This window comes from Poecile atricapillus, chromosome 9 (assembly GCF_030490865.1).
Source record: "Poecile atricapillus isolate bPoeAtr1 chromosome 9, bPoeAtr1.hap1, whole genome shotgun sequence".
NCBI classification, from domain to species: Eukaryota; Metazoa; Chordata; class Aves; order Passeriformes; family Paridae; genus Poecile; species Poecile atricapillus.
The window spans coordinates 9,253,184-9,269,907 of NC_081257.1; the positions used below are offsets into that span (position 1 = coordinate 9,253,184).

Genomic DNA, 16,724 nt, shown 5'->3' on the forward strand with positions numbered 1-16,724 from the left:
GTATGTGTGTAGATGGTGTGTTTATTTTCTCCCTTCACTGGCTCCATCCCTTTTCCTGAAGTGCATTGCAGGCTGGACAGAGGATGGGTGCTTGTGCAGGGACTCCTCTCTAGGAGTTGGTTAGATGGAGGGGCCAATGCTGGTGGTGGGACACTTCCCCTCCCTGCTCTGTGCCCAGACATGTGGCTCAGGCATGGAGCTCCACATCTCCAGTGCTTGGTGAGAACAATCCAGGGGAGGTGTGACAAGGTGTGTCAGTAGCTGCCCCCAGAGCCTGGGACTGCAGCATGAGTGACTCTGCAGATGGACAGGGAGGGTCAGGGCTGCCAGCTGGGCAACCACTCGAGCCCATCAGTGAGTGCATCACATGCCAAAACACCAGCAGCATTACCTGTCCAGCAGCCCTCAGCCCCATCCTGCTCCCCACCAGCCTGGTCTGTCCAGCTGGGGCCTCTGGTGGATCACTGGGCAGGATGTGCAAGCCTTGGCTGTGGGAGTAGGTCACAGGGTCTCACAATTAGTATTTGGGGACATAGCTGGTTTTTGAGAAAGCTTAAGGCTGTGCACAGTTGGTATTTTTGGGGTTGGTGCCACGTGACATGAGTACTTTGGTAATTGATATGGTGTGGTCTGCTGTGAGCTGCCTCAGGGAAGGTGCAGGGTTGGCAGCAGAGATGATGACCTTCCACCTGTGTTCACTATGGCCTAAGGCAGCTGGAGGGGCAGGTGTGGATGGTTGGGGAGTAGGTGAGTGTGAAGTGCTGTGGGGAGCGTGGCCAGGCAAAGCCCTGTGGCTCCTCCTCAGGGGGAAGAAGAGCAAAGAGATGCTAATAGTGATACCAGAGTCTGTAGGATGGGGCAAGGGTGACAGTCAGGAGTCCCAGGAAGGTGAGAGCTGATTTAGGATGGGAGGTGCAGAAAGTGGCTCTGCACAGGGCTCAGGGCCTTGCTGGTCCTGTCTAGGCTTCAGACTGCCCCAGGGCCATGCCAGGTGTTGGGGAGGGGTAGAGGGCAGGTGTTGGGAGTTTGTGCCACTGATACTGCTTGGCCCTAAGAGACAGGAGCTCATGCCCACAGAAGGCTGCCTGGTGATGGAAGTGATGGCTGTAGGATGAAGGGTGGTGATAGTGATTGCCTTGGTCTTCCTTCTCCTCCCCTCACTGCCACACCATTTGCAGATGGCAACAATGGTGACAGTGCCAGCTTGCTCAGGGACAGTTGGTGTTGAAGTGACAGGGATGAGAGAGCGAACAGAGAAAGGAGGGGCCTGGCAGAGAGCAGGCACAGAGGTGAATGAGTGACTGGAGCATGGGTAAGGGCTGTGGGTTTGGAGGGAGCTGGGGCTGAGCAGAGGGGCAGACATCAGGGGCTTGTGGGCATTGGGCTGTGGTGGTGGCTGTCAGTGTGGGGCAGCCAAGGAAGCCAAGGAAGAGGAATCAGGGTGGTGTGGAAGACCCTGTGCCAGGACCTGTGGCTCAGAGAAAGGCACTGTGTGTGTCAGAAACCTTCAGCGAGTCACACGCACACACAGACACACACAGACACACACACTCTTTTCTCCTGCATGTTCCTCCTCCGTCCTGTGCCAGGCTGGACTGTCAGTCTGTCACTTGTGTGTCACTGCCTTGTGTTTGTGCCATGTGCCAGCCTGTTGCACGCTTTCAAGATGCCTTGTTCTCGACTCAGGGGCTTGGACAATCTGTTAACATGGCTGCTCTAATCAAACACCTGTAGTAGGTGCATGTGGCACTTGTCTTTGTGCTGTGTCTAGTGTGTAGCTCAATAAACGTCTGCAGCATGTGTAACTAACTGACTAACCTGCTCCCTGCCTGCCCTGGGGGCACGACCGAAGGCAGCCTGGGCCGAAGCCGGGGTGGGCATCGGGCAGAGAGGGGCCAAGGCCTTCAGCACGGGGCAGGTGCCGCCCTTGCAGGCAGGGGCCGCCCGGAAAGGGTGTTTGGGGTGACTGCCGTGACTCCTACCTGGCCATGGGGCAGTGTGAGGGCACAGGAGCGAGGCCCGGCCGGCCCCGGGGGATGCTGCACATGAACACTGAGGGCCGTACGGCCCTGGGTGCTGGAGGCTTGGGCAGGCACAGGGGCCATGACAGGCCCTGGGCGGGGGCGAGAAGGGGCTGGAGCTCGCACCTGCTGGGGGTGGCCGGTAGCGGCGGGGCGGGCGGTGGGAGGCCGGGGCGGCGAGGCAGGCGCGGGCACAGCCGGTGGCGCTGAGCTGTTTATTTCCCGCGGTGGGGGCCGCGCGGGGTCACTGCGGGAACCAGCTGGGGTCGGTGCCGGCGTCCGCCAGGGGCGGGTCCTGCGGGGAGACAGCGGCGTCAGGCGGGGCGGGCCCTGCGGGGGCGGGGCAGGGCCGGGGCGGGGCGGGGCTCACGTGCAGCAGTTCGTAGTCGGGGGCGTGGCCGCCGTACAGCGGGTTGGGGATGGCCACGAGCGGCCGCTGCGGGCGGGGCCTGGCGGCGCGCGGGCCCGAGCGCTCCGGCCGGGGCCGCGCCTCCTCCTCCTCCTCCTCCTCCTGCTCCTCGTCCCCGCGGAGATCGGCCTGCAACGGGAGCGGCCGTGGGCGGGGCTGCGGCTCCGGGGCACTCCCCGCCCACTCTCTGCCCCTTGTCGCCCCCTGGCGTGCCGGCCCCTCACGTGCAGCCACCCGGACCCCGAATCCCCCCCACCGGGACCCCGCACCTGCCCCGGCCGATCCGCCCGACCCCCCGGCTGCATCCACCGCCCTCGTCCCCCGTCCCGCTCCCCAGCTCGCCCGTACCTGATAGTAGCCGAACTGCCCCTGCTGCCGCCGCCTCCTCACGCAGTAATAGGCGGCGCCGGTACCCGCAGCCAGCGCCAGCGCGAAGGACAGAGCTGACAACGTTCCCGTGGTCACGGAGCCCGACCCCTGCGCCGCACCGTTCACCTGGGCCGAAAACAGCGGCTCCGTCACGGCACCGCCCCTGCTGCTGCTCCCCAGCGGGACCGTGGGCAGCCCTCCCAAAATAAGCCATGCCAGAGAGCAGAGGACAAGGCCAGTTCTTGGAATGACTGTGTCACATCATCCCCAGGCCTGATGTCACCCCTGTTCATAGCCCGGACTCACCTGGCCAAGGTGAACAACGGGCGGTGGGATCCTCAATGGCTCTGCTATCACATGAATGATGCCATTGAAAGCTACGATGTCCCACTCCACAACCATCGTGTCATTGATCCCCTTGGCGTCCTACAGCACAGGACACAGATGATGTCACCTGCCCAGAGAGGCTCCCCATCATTCCCTGTCTCAAAAGAGATGTGGTGAAAACTTGTGGCTTGTTTTGCCCTCTGCCAAGGCTAAACCTACTGAGTGCTCTGTACTGTTGCTCGCTGGGAGGTCTGATACATGGAGGTCGTATCCTGACTGGGATGGGATGATGGTGCCCGTTGTGAGGTTGAAGCTGAAGAGGATGACATTGCTGGTTGACACGTGGAGCTTCAGTTCTTCCCCTGTCAGTGTCTGAATAACACCAGTGCACAGGGGTGAGAAATGGATGAACTGCTCTGTCCCTTTCCCTGCTGCTGTGCAGCCTCCCAGCCAAGCCCACACTCTCTCCATGGCCACAGGCAGCTCCATTCAGGAATAACACGGCACAGAATGACTGTGCAGAGCAAAGGGGATTGCCACCCTTATGATTGTCAAAGCTCTGTTGGAGAAGGCTCTGAGCATCCTGACCTAAATGGCTCTTTTGAGGGAATGGTTGGACTGGAGACCTCCAATCCACTGGTCCTCTCTGACCCACAATCCTCCTCCTTCCCCAGACTATTGCATGCTGTCATGCTAGCTTTGGTGACACCTGCTCTTCTCTAGGGCTCTGATAGTTTATTCCTGCTTGCTTACCTCATTGTCTGCAAAGCCAGAATTCAAAGGAGCAAAGAGTGTTTTGGGAGCAGAGACATCAGACAAATACGTGAAAAAATCCAGTCCTTCTTCTGTGTCATTGGCAAAACTGAGCAACATCTAGAAGAGATGGGAGATCTTCCCCATCAGTACACTGATGCAGAACAAAGCCATCACCTTCCCCAGCCAGGAACCCCCCCAGCCCTGGAAAGAGACCCCCTCTGTGTCTGTAACCTCTACCTTGCCCACAAACCAAACCCCAACTCCTTCCTGCTCCAGCTGATCCCTCCCCCTGCCTTGCTGCTCCTGCAGAACCAGGAGAGCGTCGCTTACGGAATAGAAGGTGGAGAAGCGTTCCTGGTCTGCGAGCACATCGGGCAGTTTCCCGCTGCACCAGTACCCATCTCCCACAAACCCATCACGGCACGTGCAGGTCACATCTGCAAAGGAACACCAGGGTGTGACTGAACTCTCCAGTGCTGGCTGCACCAACCACCTTTTGATTTCTGGATACCCTCATCACACTCCCTCTGGACATGGGCATGGGGAGAAGGTGGTGTGCCCACCTGCCCTCATGCTCCAGGCCAATTTCCTCCCTGCTGCCCTGACACAGCTCTTGTGCCCAACAGGACTGTCCCCAGGAAAAGTGCTGGCACCACTCACCCTTCTCCTGGTAGCAGAACGCATCCCAGGTCTCGCTCAGGTTGCTTCGGGAGCCATAGTCCACAATGCCCACACGGCTGGACCCACAGCTGGGGTTGGGGTAGGCTGTGGGGTATCCAGCTGTGCCATTGTCCAGCCAACCCACCAAGCACAGATGGAATCCCATCTAGAAGAGGAAAATCAATGATTAGATTAAAAATAGTTCTGTCACAGGTTTTCTACCTCCATGAACTTTCCCACTGTGGCTCATCCAACATACCCCCAACACCCAAAGTGTTGGGCACGGTCACAAGTCCCATCCCAGTGCGACTGGCAAGGCCCACCAGCCCTTTTGTTTCATGCATATAAATAGAGCAAACAGGGCCTTGCTGAGGGGATGAGAGGTCACCCACCCACATATCACCCCTGGGCTGGCCCGGGCCCTGGCAGATGCATGGCCTGTCCCAGCCCCACGAGGGGACAGAGCCACCCCTGCCCTGACCTGCTGCGCTGCTGCCAGCTGCTGGAACGTGGCCAGGGAAGCGCCTTCTGCAGCACAGGCTGCCTGAGCCTGCTCATAAGTGAAGTCATACTTCTTTCGGGGTGACTGCAGGTGAAACACACCCATGGTCTTATCTGCAAAATACCAAAGCCCAGGAGCATCAGTACAGGACACACTGAGCCACCTCCCTGAGCAGCCACGTGGGTCCCTGTGTGACCGTGGGCAGCACTGCCAAGGAAGGTAGCACGTGGACAAGGCACAAGGGAGGGAGAGGCTTCCTCTGAGCTTCTCGACTTCCACACAGGAGCCACTGCCACCAGAGCCCATCTCATGTTACACAGGAGCAGACAAGGATGGCTCGCCCTCCCCATATGACAGGTAGGGAAAAGGGAGATGTGAAAACCACACCAAGCTACAGAGATGAGTCCCTGTCCCCTTGGCCATCCCACCCTCCAGCTCTCCTGAGGGGAGCTCCAGGCCAAAGGTGGAGGGAATGTGGCCTCTCCATGGAACACCATCCCTGGCCCTGCAGGGTGGAGCACACTCACCATGGAAGTGCAGGTCAGTGCAGATGGCCTCTCGATGGCACTGCCCGTTGTCTTCCAGGCACCGGTCTGTGGGGGGCACGACCTCTTCCAGGCACTGGATCCCATCACCAACGTAGCCCTGCTTGCACTCACAGCGCCGCTCGTTCTGCAGCACAAGGGAAGGGTGGCAATGGTGTGAGTGCAAACACACAGATGCCAGCTGGGGATCCTTGCATTCTTGTGGAGATGGGATTGAGCCTTCAGAATGTCTCTACAGCCTGCTGGGGCTGTGACAGAGCTGTGAAAGGCCACGTGGTCTGTCCTACCCCCCACACCCAAGCAATGTCACATCGAGTCCTTGGCATGTGCTGTTTGTTTTGAGCTAAGCTTTGGCTCCTGACTCTTGGACTACACCATGCTCCCAGTCCCATCTTCTGGCCTGTGGTGATCAGCTTTGGTTCTTCTGCAAAAATGGCCAGCCCTGTCCTTGAAGGACCATCCAGGAGCCCACAAAACAGCCCAGGAATGACACAACTGACACAGCTTTTGCTCCTTAGACAGAGGAGTGGGGAAGAGTGGCCTCAGCATAACATCCCCAGAAGTATCCCAGCAGCACAGGCCCTGCCTGGTGGGAAGCACTCGCAGGATGAGCGCAGCACCGGAGGACACCGGAGAGGAGGGGCAGGGGACTGCAGTAGGGGGGACACTGTCCCATGGCTGTCCAAGGGCACCCAGCTGGGCGGTTCTCCCAGGCACGCCGATGTCCCCGGCCCTAGGGGCCGCTCTCACCGGGCCGGTGCTGATGCAGTGGGCGTGCTCGCTGCAGTCCCCGTTCCTGCCGTCGGCACAGCGGTCGATGGGCTCGCAGATGTAGCCGTCGCCTCTGTAGCCGGGGGAGCAGGCGCAGGACACGTTCACGCCCGTTTGTGAGCACTGTGCGTGCCTAGCACAGCCCCCGTTGTCCTGGCCGCACATGTCGATCACTGCGGGAGGGAAGTACTGGGTTAACTAAACCATCTCATGAGATGTCCTGGGGGTCAGCCTGGCTCTCCTGCCAGCTGTCACCCCAACATGGCCATCGGCACACGGTCACCTGCTGTCCCGCCCTCCTGTCCGCTTCCCACCCTCCAGCGCAGCCCGGTACCTGAGCAGGTTCTCCCGTCCCCCTCGTAGTGCAGGTCGCACTCGCAGAGGTTGCCGGCGCGGCAGGCGGCCTGGGCGTGGCACGGGGGGGAGCAGGTGGGTGTCACCACTGAAACCAGAACACACCCGGCTCACAGTGACCGCAGGGCTGTGACACGGGCACGCCTGCCACCAGCAGCCTCTGCCCCAGGCCACCTGCTCCCACCTCTCTCCCTCCCCCCGTTTTCTTCTGCAGGCGCCTTGCACAAACTCGGAGGTTTGTTACTCCATCAAACACACCGCAGATCTTCACCTCAGCCTGTTTCTTGGAGCATCTTTGAGCTCAGGGACTTGTTAATGATCCAGTAGAGCTTTTCTCCTTCGCCTCTTCCTCACCACCCCAACCCTTGTGAAATTTAACAGCATGTGGCAGATCTTGGGAGCCTCATGACTGAGAGCTCCTTTTTGGAGATATTTCTGAACAGCTGCTTGAACTACCCAGCTCTTGGGAAAGCAGCTGTGTGGCAGCAGGTCCCAGGGAATAGCAGGTGGGCCCCAAGGAATAGCTGAGCATCCCTCACCCAGTCTGATTTCACAGCGGTCCCCAGTCCAGCCCTCGGCACAGAAGCAGAAGCCGTCGCCGTGCAGGCCTCCATTGCACACGCCGTTCTCAGTACAGTTGCACTCTGTGAGGAATGAACAAACACAGCATTTATGCCTTGGTGGAAAGGCCCTGGGACAGGCACGTGGCAGAAATGTGGCATTGTAGGCAGGTGTGAGGGTGGGCACAGGAACCTGACACATCCCTTCCTGCCAGTCCTGGCCCCTGTCACACACACCCTTCACAGAGGAAGAGAAGCCTCTGCACCCACAATACCCCATCACTCCTCTCCCCTGGGCACTTCTGGAATGTGTTTCTCACTCTGAAACATTGCTTGAGACCCCATGAGGCCCAGTTTGGGATGGGAGGATGGAGGACTCTCTTTTCCCTCACTTTGCTTTTGCTTCACATGGGCACAGGTCCCTGCTGAGCATGTCCCAGGTGATGCTCTTTCTGTACAGGGTTCATCACAACTTCTGTGTCCCACAGTTCACAGTACAGTGAAATATTTTTTCCCAAACTGGGGCTCTCAGCTGTGCTCAACAAACGAGGAGGGGTCTTTGACCCTGTGGCCTTATCAGCCATGGGCTGAAGGGGGTCAGCCCAGCACCTCCCCCCATCCTGCATCGTCCTGTGCCACAGCTCCACAGCCCCTCTGTGCTGCTGCCCAGTACCTCGGCATTCGGGGCCGTATCTGCCGGGCGCACAAAGCTCGCAGCCCGTCCCGATGAACTCCTGGCTGCAGTTGCAGATCCCTGAGCCGCTGATTTTGTCGTCACAGGTCCCACGGTTGTTGCACGGTGCCTCCAGCCCTCCTGGGCATGCTGCAAATGGGGCACCTTAGTGAGGCTCTGGTGACAAAGGGACCCTGTGCTGGAGGGGAGCCACCCGCTGGCCCCCACAGACCCCACACAACCAGGTGCCCCTGAGCTGCTGCTCACGGGGTGCTCGGACCACAGACAGCTCAGCAGCCCGAGGACTGAGTGCTGGGGACATCTCATGACAGGAAAACATAGGAATGGGGGCAGGAGGGACAAATTTGGCACAGCTTGCAGCCTGGGAAGAGCCCCTGTGAGATGCTGGGTCTCTGCTGTCCTGCTGAGCATTAACAGCAGACTCTCCCAAGGACATGAGAGCTGTCCAGGGCACAGAGGGCAGATGCCAGGGAATGGTTGAGCCTTGGCAACACCTAGAGGTGACTGAAATGTCTACAGTCATACCCAGCAGCCCTTTGCCCAGGGCTCCCCACAGAGACAAAATATTCTCCAAGGAAAGGTGATAATCCCTGTTATAATCCCATGGTATTGCTTCCTGCACACTCTACAGGCTGGGACTCCCTGTCTGGGGCTTTTCCCACCCTTCTCCAGGGGGCACACTCATGGATGTTGGATGTGCTGAACCAGCAATGCCACCTGCCCGCAGGTGACAGGGCCGGGCGGGACAGCGGGGCGTGGCTCTTACCCCGACAGTCCCGGCCATAGTGGTTGGCACAGCACTGCGGGACCCACTGGCTGGAAACGCAGCTCCTCCTGCAGCCTCGTCTCAGAGGCCCCCTGGAAGAGAAGTGTCTCCTGAAGGGGTCCCAGGGGGGGTGCGGCCACGCTGGCCGCAGGAGGGAGTTGCGGTGGAACAGGAAGGTGTTCCTCAGCAGGTGGTTTCCATAATAGTAGCAGCGTTTGGTTTCCCCCTGTGAGAAAACAGGCAAAACACAGAGTTTGCCACACTGGGCACTCACAACTCACCTTGGCTTCTCTTGTACCACGCATTCAGTTTTATGACAAGTAACAGAGGCTTCCTAACGTGCTGGGGCTGATGACAATGCAGCCCCAGAGGAACTTCAGGGACATGCCAGAAGCCAGCAGTGAGAATGGGGTAGAGCCACTGCCTCCCAAGGCTGCTCACCATGGGATCCCTGAGCCACTCCCAGGCTGAGCTCTTTTGCTATAAAGCATCCAGAGCCACCTCCAGTGCTGTTGGAGGGACCCCTGTGTCACACAGGACTGACCAAGCAAAGACCACTGGACCCCATATTTTGCAGCCCAGCTCCCGCATGACTTGGGGCAAGGCATGGACCATGTGACTGTGCCAAGGGCTTGCCACATGCAGGTGGGCCTTCATTTTGCTGCTAAAACATGAGAGGCACATGGGTGTTGTCATCAGTGCCCTAATGGGCCTCCCTGGTGACAAAGCTGTGAGCTTTACCCGTTGAACGGAGCCAGCAGGGCAGGGTGGCTCGAAGCCACAGAGTCCGCAGCTCTCTGTAGATGCCTGTGGAGGGGAGAAAGAAACCTCACAACAACTCAATTCTTGCTGCTGCCTCTCTTGGCTGCTCAGAGATTTGCCAAGGAAGAGCAGCAAGCCCTCCAGACATCCCTCTTCCCAGGCACGAGGCTGCAAATGTGGCCCAGATCTTCATTCATCTCATCACAGGTGCTTACCTGCAGCTCAACAAAGGTGAACTCGTCACACCGAGATCCCAGATCCGGTGGCTCCAACAGTCTGTCAATGCCATAAGCAATGCCCCCATTGAACTCCATGTGCCTCTGGATGATGGTGGCGTCGCCATCCCCCACCAGAATCTCCCCCTAGCAGAGGAAGAAAGCAACTTGTGATTCTGGCACATCCTACATCCTGGCTGTATCACCCACAAGTTGCTCAGTTTTGGCTGCCATGGCTTCTTCATCACCCCAAGAACTCCAAAATCTCTGTGCACACGTCCTTGACCACCCTTCCCACTTAACACTTTTCACAGCCACCTCTCCTGGGGATGGCCTCTGTCCATGCAGCACATGCTCTCTAAAGGCTGTGGCACCACTGGGTTGGCTTTGCAGCCAGGTCATTGTGGCATTCGTGTGCAAGTACCGCACATCTCTGTACTTCCCTGCCAGCTGGCCACACCTTGTGCCTCTTTACAGCCCAGCTGTAGCCAGGCAAGGGGGTGTCCCAGCCTGCAAACATCCCAGCTCTGTGTTCACTCCCTGCCAGAAGCACCAGCTGCCCGTGGCCATGCCCAGGGACACTTGCTCCATGGGAAGCCAAACCTGGAATCACCAACACTCACCACATGGGTTTTGCTGCAGCTGAATGAGATGGTGGAGCCGTGCATGGTCCGTATGGTTTCAACCTGGGGCACGTTACCAGCAGCAATCTAAGGGGGGAAAAAGAAGAATGTGAAGGAGAGACTGGCAAAATTGGCAGTTCATGTTAACCCATGGTGAGGACAGGGGTCAGTGGCCAGCCTTGGAGGGATATGATGTGCCAGTCCCTGGAGCTGGTGTGGGAGGCACAGCAGTGCTGGGTTAGTCCCAGATTGCTGCACAGTGAGAGGCCAGTGTGATAAAGCAAGGCCTGGCTTTGCTCAGCTGGACACTCTCCTCATTCCTACCCCTGTACACAAGAGCCTGTTTGTGAGCCTTGCAGCTCCCCAGAAGCTGATGACAGAAGGTTTCAGCTCAGCCACCAGAGGTTCACAGTGACACTGTAGGTGCCTCAAATACTCAGACAGCTTTGGGTCTCCTCAAGACAACTGATACGTGTGTGTTCTATGACAGCAAAACATTTGGCAAGGTCACTCTGACACAGCCATGGCAGACAGTGGCACCTCATGTGGCCCTGGCAGCTACAAGCCTGCATGCTGTCAACATTTACCTTTGTCTGTCACATTTACCTTTGTGTCCCTGATGATGTGTGCTTTGAGGTAGGAGGCCAGCACGTCCCGGTGCTCCCTGCGGTACAGGAACTTCTGCCGGTTCTCCGGGAGGGCGCTGAAGGCGGCGTCCGTGGGCCAGAGCAGCGTGAAGGGTCTGTGCGCAGGGTCAGCGAGCAGCGGCAGCAGCTCCGCGTCCTGCCCGAGAGCACGGGGACACAAAGGGAAAGCCCCGAGCCCATGGTGAGCGTGCACAGGCACACAGCACTCCCCCAGAGCAGCAGGGGCAGAGGCTCACCTGCAGCAGCTTGCTGTAAATGCTGTACCCAAAGGCCTCGGCCACGTCCGTGATGTTCCGCTGCAGGGGGAGGAAAGGAAACAACTGACGCCAAGGGGTCCGCACCCAGGACCAGCAATGCAGGGGAGAAACCAGACAGGCAACAACTACAGTAGCTAAACACAAGTTTATCTCTGTCACCATCATGCTGATGATTTGGCCTGGAAAGGGCTGGCATTCAGCAGCCACCACTTTTCTGATTCATCCTGGATAGACACTGCTCTGGCAGGAGCTGGGATGAATTCCAGCACTCTGTTGTGCTGCACAGAAAATGTGTTATATTCTGTAAAATGCAGGCTCTATAAGCCCCTAAAGCTTGCTTAAGGAGTCACAGAGAGGCATTGGCAAACTCATGCTGCAACCTGCTCTGTGCTGGGAAAGGAATGTAATGCTTGGCACAGGAGAAGATCCTCCTGTCTACATCCAGAACTGCTGTTCCCTAGGGATGGAAAAGGCTCCTTATGTTCTGAATATGGCTATGCCACAAATGCTGTCACCTTCACAAGCCAAATCTGTGGCCTCAGACAACCCCTAGGCAGTAAGGGACAAGGAAGAAGAGCAGTCCAAGCAGCACTGCTGGGAGAGAGATGCTCTTCCTGAGCTCACCACTGCCCTGACACCAGGGCATGGCTCCAGCCTTACCTGTGAGAGCTTTGAGGAGATGTTACGGCCCACCAGGTCACTGGGAATGAGGATCTTGTTGATGAAGTGAATGACCCCATTCACACCCACGATGTCACTCGTGACCACTTTGGCTTCCTCATTGAGAGTGATGCTATTCTGAGAGAGAGGGGACCTGCTGAGGCCTGCACCAGCCACAGCACCATCCTGGGAGTGTCTGTGGGCCCAGACAAGTCACTTGCCACAACCACAGCGCCTTCACATGACAGAAAAAGTGACATCCTGATGAACGGGACAGCAAAGGGAATTACCTCATTCACTGTGATCTTTATTTTGTGGCCAGATAAAGATGTAAGGGACTCCTGGCCTTCCAGGTCACTGGAGAGCAACTTCTGGCAGCCCACCATGTGGTAGCGAAGCAGGTCCCGGAGGAGACCTCTGCTCTTCCACTCTTCAAACTACAGACAGAGAACAGGAGTGAGGTCACATTGGGGCACTTTGCCTTGCACACTGGGCCCCCAGCCCTATAAAGGGAGACTTGGATTGCCTGAGTTCCCTCTGACTCATCCCTGCAGGGAAGATTGTCCCCCCAAAACACACTGAAGGCACAAAATCATTTGAAAGCTTTGGGAAATTTCAACCAGCTTGACTAGTCAGTGATGGGGTTAGGATATTCCATTATGCTGACACCAAAAAGCTGCCATTCTCTTATTCCTGAGAAGGAGTAAGGGGTCTGTCACAGATACATGGGAGCTTTGCTGTTACCAGCACCATGGACACCAAACCCACACACCACTGATCTGGCACAGTGCCTCTGAGGCCCACAAGACATCATCTCTGACAAGGGTCTTCTTACAAGAGGAGATACGTCCCCCCTGTCCAGGTTGTCTCCTCAGTGAGATGCCTCCAAACTTCTGCTTTTACACTGATGGAGAGCAGGGGATGCCTTTAACTCTCCATGGTGCAGCCCCTTTCCCTTGATCCAGTGGGCAGAAAAGTCCCAGAGGGGACATTGCCACAACTGGAGCTGTCAAACACCCAACAGAGCTTGGCATGGGAGAGCACTTACCACTGTGCTGTTTCCTATGAAATCTGTCTGTGGGACAAAGACAGTGAAGGGCCCTGCCCCGCTGAGTTCTTTGATGCTTTCTGCCTGTGTTAGAAGAGCATTTGTGGGAAGGGAAGCAGAAAACATTGTTCCAGTTAGCAAGACCCTTTGCAGAAAGCCCTAGGTGGGATTTACTACACAGAGACAAGGACAAAGCTATCACCAACCTGTATCATCCTAAAGAACATGGATGCATCTGGAATCCTTCCAAGCTCCTTAAACAAAGGGAATCAGCTGGTGTTAGCAGGACCCCTTCCACTTGCTCCTCACCAACCAGCACAGAGACCAGCTCCTTCCTCTCCGGGTCACTCTCCCACCCCAAAGAGACACAGCTCTCCTGACACACCACAGTGATCTTCCCTCCCTCCCTCTCTCACCAGCTCTGCAGGCACAGATGGCATGGATGTTGCAGTGAGCTCTGCCTGCACCATTCACAAGTGCTGCAGGATGGAGTGGACAGAAGATGAAAGTTGGCTGGTCCTGCAGCACCTGTCTCATGGGCAACTGCCCTGTGCTCATGGGACACAGTCCCATGCCAAGTGCTTCACAAAATCTCTGCTTTAATCTCACTGTGCTGCCACTGCCAGTTCTGGGGATGCTGTCCAGAGGGCAGACATACCCTAGAGCAAAGCAAACACCCTCTCCTCACCACACAGACTTTCAGTGAGAGCAGAGGCACACACAGCCTTTTCTCGTGGCTCTGCTGTGGGCACAAGCTTTCATTTGCCACTGCTTGAAAAGGTCACTCACTAGCTTGCCCAAAGACAGCCATGGTACTGGCAAGAGAACTGGGCATAGACTTCTGCCCTCCAGATTTGGTCCCAAATCCTGGCATGGCCACAGGGGACACCTGCCCTAATCCCACTGGGCAGAAGTGAGTTGCCTTGGTCAAAAAAAAAGTTCACTCCCATTTGTCTATGACATGAAGCAAACAGTCCCCTGGAGGCAGGGCCAGTGTTGCTGACAGCACTAGAGCCTTTGGAGCAAAGTCACTTTGCCATGATTCTCTCCCACAGCTGGCACATCAAACACACCTAGGATTTATGGAGAGTTTGCTCAGTTGTCTCCTCTCCCACACCACATACATGTCAATGTGACACCAAGACCTGCTCACCCTCTGGAGAGGAGGGAGTGATTTGCTGCAGGGCAGGGGACACAGAAAGTGCAGCACACGCCTCTCACCTGATGCACTTTGCCACGGCAGGTGAAGCCATCTCCAACGCTGTACCAGGAGCAGGAGCAGTTCCGAGTGCCAGGGCCTGTGTACTTGCACAGCCCAAAGGGGCTGCAGCCTCCATTGTTCTGGCAGGGAAAGCAAAAAGCTGCTTGGAGAAGCTTCTCCAACCACCTGAACTGCTGCTTACATGTGGGAGCTGCAAACTCCATCCAGCCCAGTGAAAGGAAACTATCCCTCCCTCCTATTTAGTGCCTTAGAATAAACCCAGATTCTCAAGGGATTCCCAGCACCAAACCCTTCCACAAAAGAAGACTTTGGAATGCAGAGTCCATGACAAAGCCCTTGATTCAGAGGGTCAGTTTGACATGGCAGCACAGAACACTTTGAGGCTTTTGAGCATATCCCACATGAAATGGACACAAGGGAAAAAGCCCACATGCCTCCAACCCTACATCCCTCTTTCCACCCTGAGGGAATGCTGGGTGACTGACATAATTGCAGGTGACTGCAGGAGGTAATGGAGACCAAACACACAAGGAAATCCGTCAGTATGTGGAAAGGCAAGATTTCAGCTCCAGCCAACAGGCTAACGCTGTTCCTGTTGTTAACTCTTGGGAGAAGGGAACATTTCCAGGCTGTGGCCTTCACTCTGGAAGGAGTCAAATGCAGACATACCTGTTCACACAAGTTGATGGGGTTGCAGTGGCTCACACCATCCCCACTGTAACCAGGCAGGCAGTTGCAGGAGACCTGGAGGGAGAACAGAGCCTTGGGCTCAAACTTGGATCCAATAAAGGAAACACACAAGGGCTGCTCTGGACAGAAGGCATGTGGTGTAGCACCCATTTCTGTCTCCATGAATAAGTAAGCTCGTGTCCACAACAAATATAACCCAAGACTGCCTTCAGCCTCTGGCCAGAAAAGACATCTGCTCTCATGGAAACAGCAATGTTTTTGTGCTCTTCCAAGGAACCTTCTCTATATGGAAGGGAGTAAGCACAAAGCAGGGCACTGCAATGGACAGGAATGTCTCTAGGAGAATTACACAGCTCTGACAATTTCCATAATTATGTTGCTCTGACATTCCCCCTACACACTCACCTTCTTTGGGCCTGTTTTGATGCACTCTGCATTGGTGTGGCAGCCCCCATTGCTTTCGAGACAGAGATCAATTTCTGCAGCAAAACAATAAGGCCAAGTTATTGCTGAGGGCTGCTCAAGGCAGCTGGGAACTGGTGGTCCAAAGAGGTATCGGGAAAGCAACAGGGAGAACTTTTCCAGCTCAGGGAACACTTTCCTGGGAAAGTGTCTTGTGATAGCAAAGGAATAGGGTGCAACTGCAAGTTTACTCCTGACACATGTGGGTTTCTGAGCTGTGACAAATCTGCACACAGAAAACTCCAAGCCTGTCTGGGTGTACTATAAAGAATATGAGAGGACTGGCTTTCTCTTAGCTCCATCTTCACTCAGAGCACCACTGTGGAAGACTGCCCTCTGTCTCTGGGCCTCTCCATGACGTGCATAAAAGCAAGAACCTTGCAGGAATCTTTTAGGTTGAGACTAAAACACTGGTGTTTTAGTCTGAAACCCCTCTTAACCCCTCTTGATGCTGCTTCTCTGCTACCCCCAAAACACACCCTGAGCACTCACCCATGCAGAGTGTCCCGTCCCCAGCATAGCCCTCCTTGCAAGCACAGGTTCTCTCTCCTGGGGACACCTTGGTGCACACAGCATGTATGGAGCAGCCACCATGGTCAATAGTGCAGGGATCTATTTCTGTGACCGAAAACAAGAGGAGCAGAATCAGCTCAGAGCACCTGGGAATGATCAATTGTGCCAGAATGATCACCTGTCTTAACAAAATCACATCTTGTTAAAATCCCTTTGTTTGCCAATCAAACTGTTGGAGACATGGGGCCTCATCCAGACCTGAGAGAGGTCAGTCCAAATAAATAAGCCAAACTTAAGTAACCTTCAAATTGGAAATCTTTCCCTCGTAGCATTTTCTCACTGCTCACTAATGGTTAGATGAGAAAAAATACATTTACCTGAACAACGTACATGTTTGGGGTTTTGGTTTTTTTTTTTTCTTTTTTCCCTCCTTACTCACTTTCCAACAAGGACAATAAATTGGAATGTCTACCAGTGTTTTGACTGTTACAATTTCATCACTTGTTTCTTCCTGGTCTGCTTGATTTTGACATAAACAAGGTTTGTCATGTAGCTCTGGTGAAGTATCCTGAAATCCCACTTCATTTTGGCTCTACTGCTGCATTATTACCTGATTTTGGTATGGCCAGCAAATATAAGAATCACAAAGTTCTAGGGAATAGAAACATCCACATTCCAAGGATTCATGGCCAAAATTGTTATAACTTTGCCACCAATTCTGTGATATTAGAACGAGTACAATCCATTCATGTGCATCAGGCAGTAAGAACTGCCCTCCTACACTTGCCTGCCTTTTTATCCCTCTCTTGCAGGCTTTTGCAACATCAGGAGCATCCTGTGTAAAGCTCTGGACTAGAAAACATCTCTGCCAAAGCATAGCAGAGTTCATGG

General features: G+C 55.7%; 1 protein-coding gene across 2 annotated transcripts in view; it reads right to left on the reverse strand.

Annotated features, from left to right (window-relative positions):
* Position 1: 1 nt before the first annotated feature.
* Positions 2 to 16,724, reverse strand: part of STAB1 (stabilin 1) — a 56,302-nt gene continuing 39,579 nt past the window's right edge. For both annotated transcript variants that reach the window (XM_058844595.1, XM_058844596.1), the window contains exons 43-70: positions 15,813 to 15,938; positions 15,264 to 15,337; positions 14,838 to 14,912; positions 14,168 to 14,287; positions 13,153 to 13,200; positions 12,947 to 13,030; positions 12,189 to 12,335; positions 11,899 to 12,036; positions 11,218 to 11,277; positions 10,941 to 11,117; positions 10,335 to 10,421; positions 9,712 to 9,858; positions 9,476 to 9,541; positions 8,735 to 8,960; positions 7,948 to 8,097; positions 7,254 to 7,358; positions 6,695 to 6,802; positions 6,340 to 6,533; positions 5,572 to 5,716; positions 5,024 to 5,157; positions 4,543 to 4,708; positions 4,213 to 4,319; positions 3,880 to 3,999; positions 3,346 to 3,498; positions 3,106 to 3,225; positions 2,779 to 2,925; positions 2,392 to 2,559; positions 2 to 2,316 (exon numbers count right to left, since the gene is read on the reverse strand). In XM_058844595.1, the coding sequence (XP_058700578.1) occupies positions 2,266 to 2,316; positions 2,392 to 2,559; positions 2,779 to 2,925; positions 3,106 to 3,225; positions 3,346 to 3,498; positions 3,880 to 3,999; positions 4,213 to 4,319; positions 4,543 to 4,708; positions 5,024 to 5,157; positions 5,572 to 5,716; positions 6,340 to 6,533; positions 6,695 to 6,802; positions 7,254 to 7,358; positions 7,948 to 8,097; positions 8,735 to 8,960; positions 9,476 to 9,541; positions 9,712 to 9,858; positions 10,335 to 10,421; positions 10,941 to 11,117; positions 11,218 to 11,277; positions 11,899 to 12,036; positions 12,189 to 12,335; positions 12,947 to 13,030; positions 13,153 to 13,200; positions 14,168 to 14,287; positions 14,838 to 14,912; positions 15,264 to 15,337; positions 15,813 to 15,938 (3,443 nt within the window). In that variant the 3' untranslated portion in view covers positions 2 to 2,265. The remainder of the gene's footprint in view (positions 2,317 to 2,391; positions 2,560 to 2,778; positions 2,926 to 3,105; positions 3,226 to 3,345; positions 3,499 to 3,879; positions 4,000 to 4,212; positions 4,320 to 4,542; positions 4,709 to 5,023; positions 5,158 to 5,571; positions 5,717 to 6,339; positions 6,534 to 6,694; positions 6,803 to 7,253; positions 7,359 to 7,947; positions 8,098 to 8,734; positions 8,961 to 9,475; positions 9,542 to 9,711; positions 9,859 to 10,334; positions 10,422 to 10,940; positions 11,118 to 11,217; positions 11,278 to 11,898; positions 12,037 to 12,188; positions 12,336 to 12,946; positions 13,031 to 13,152; positions 13,201 to 14,167; positions 14,288 to 14,837; positions 14,913 to 15,263; positions 15,338 to 15,812; positions 15,939 to 16,724) is intronic.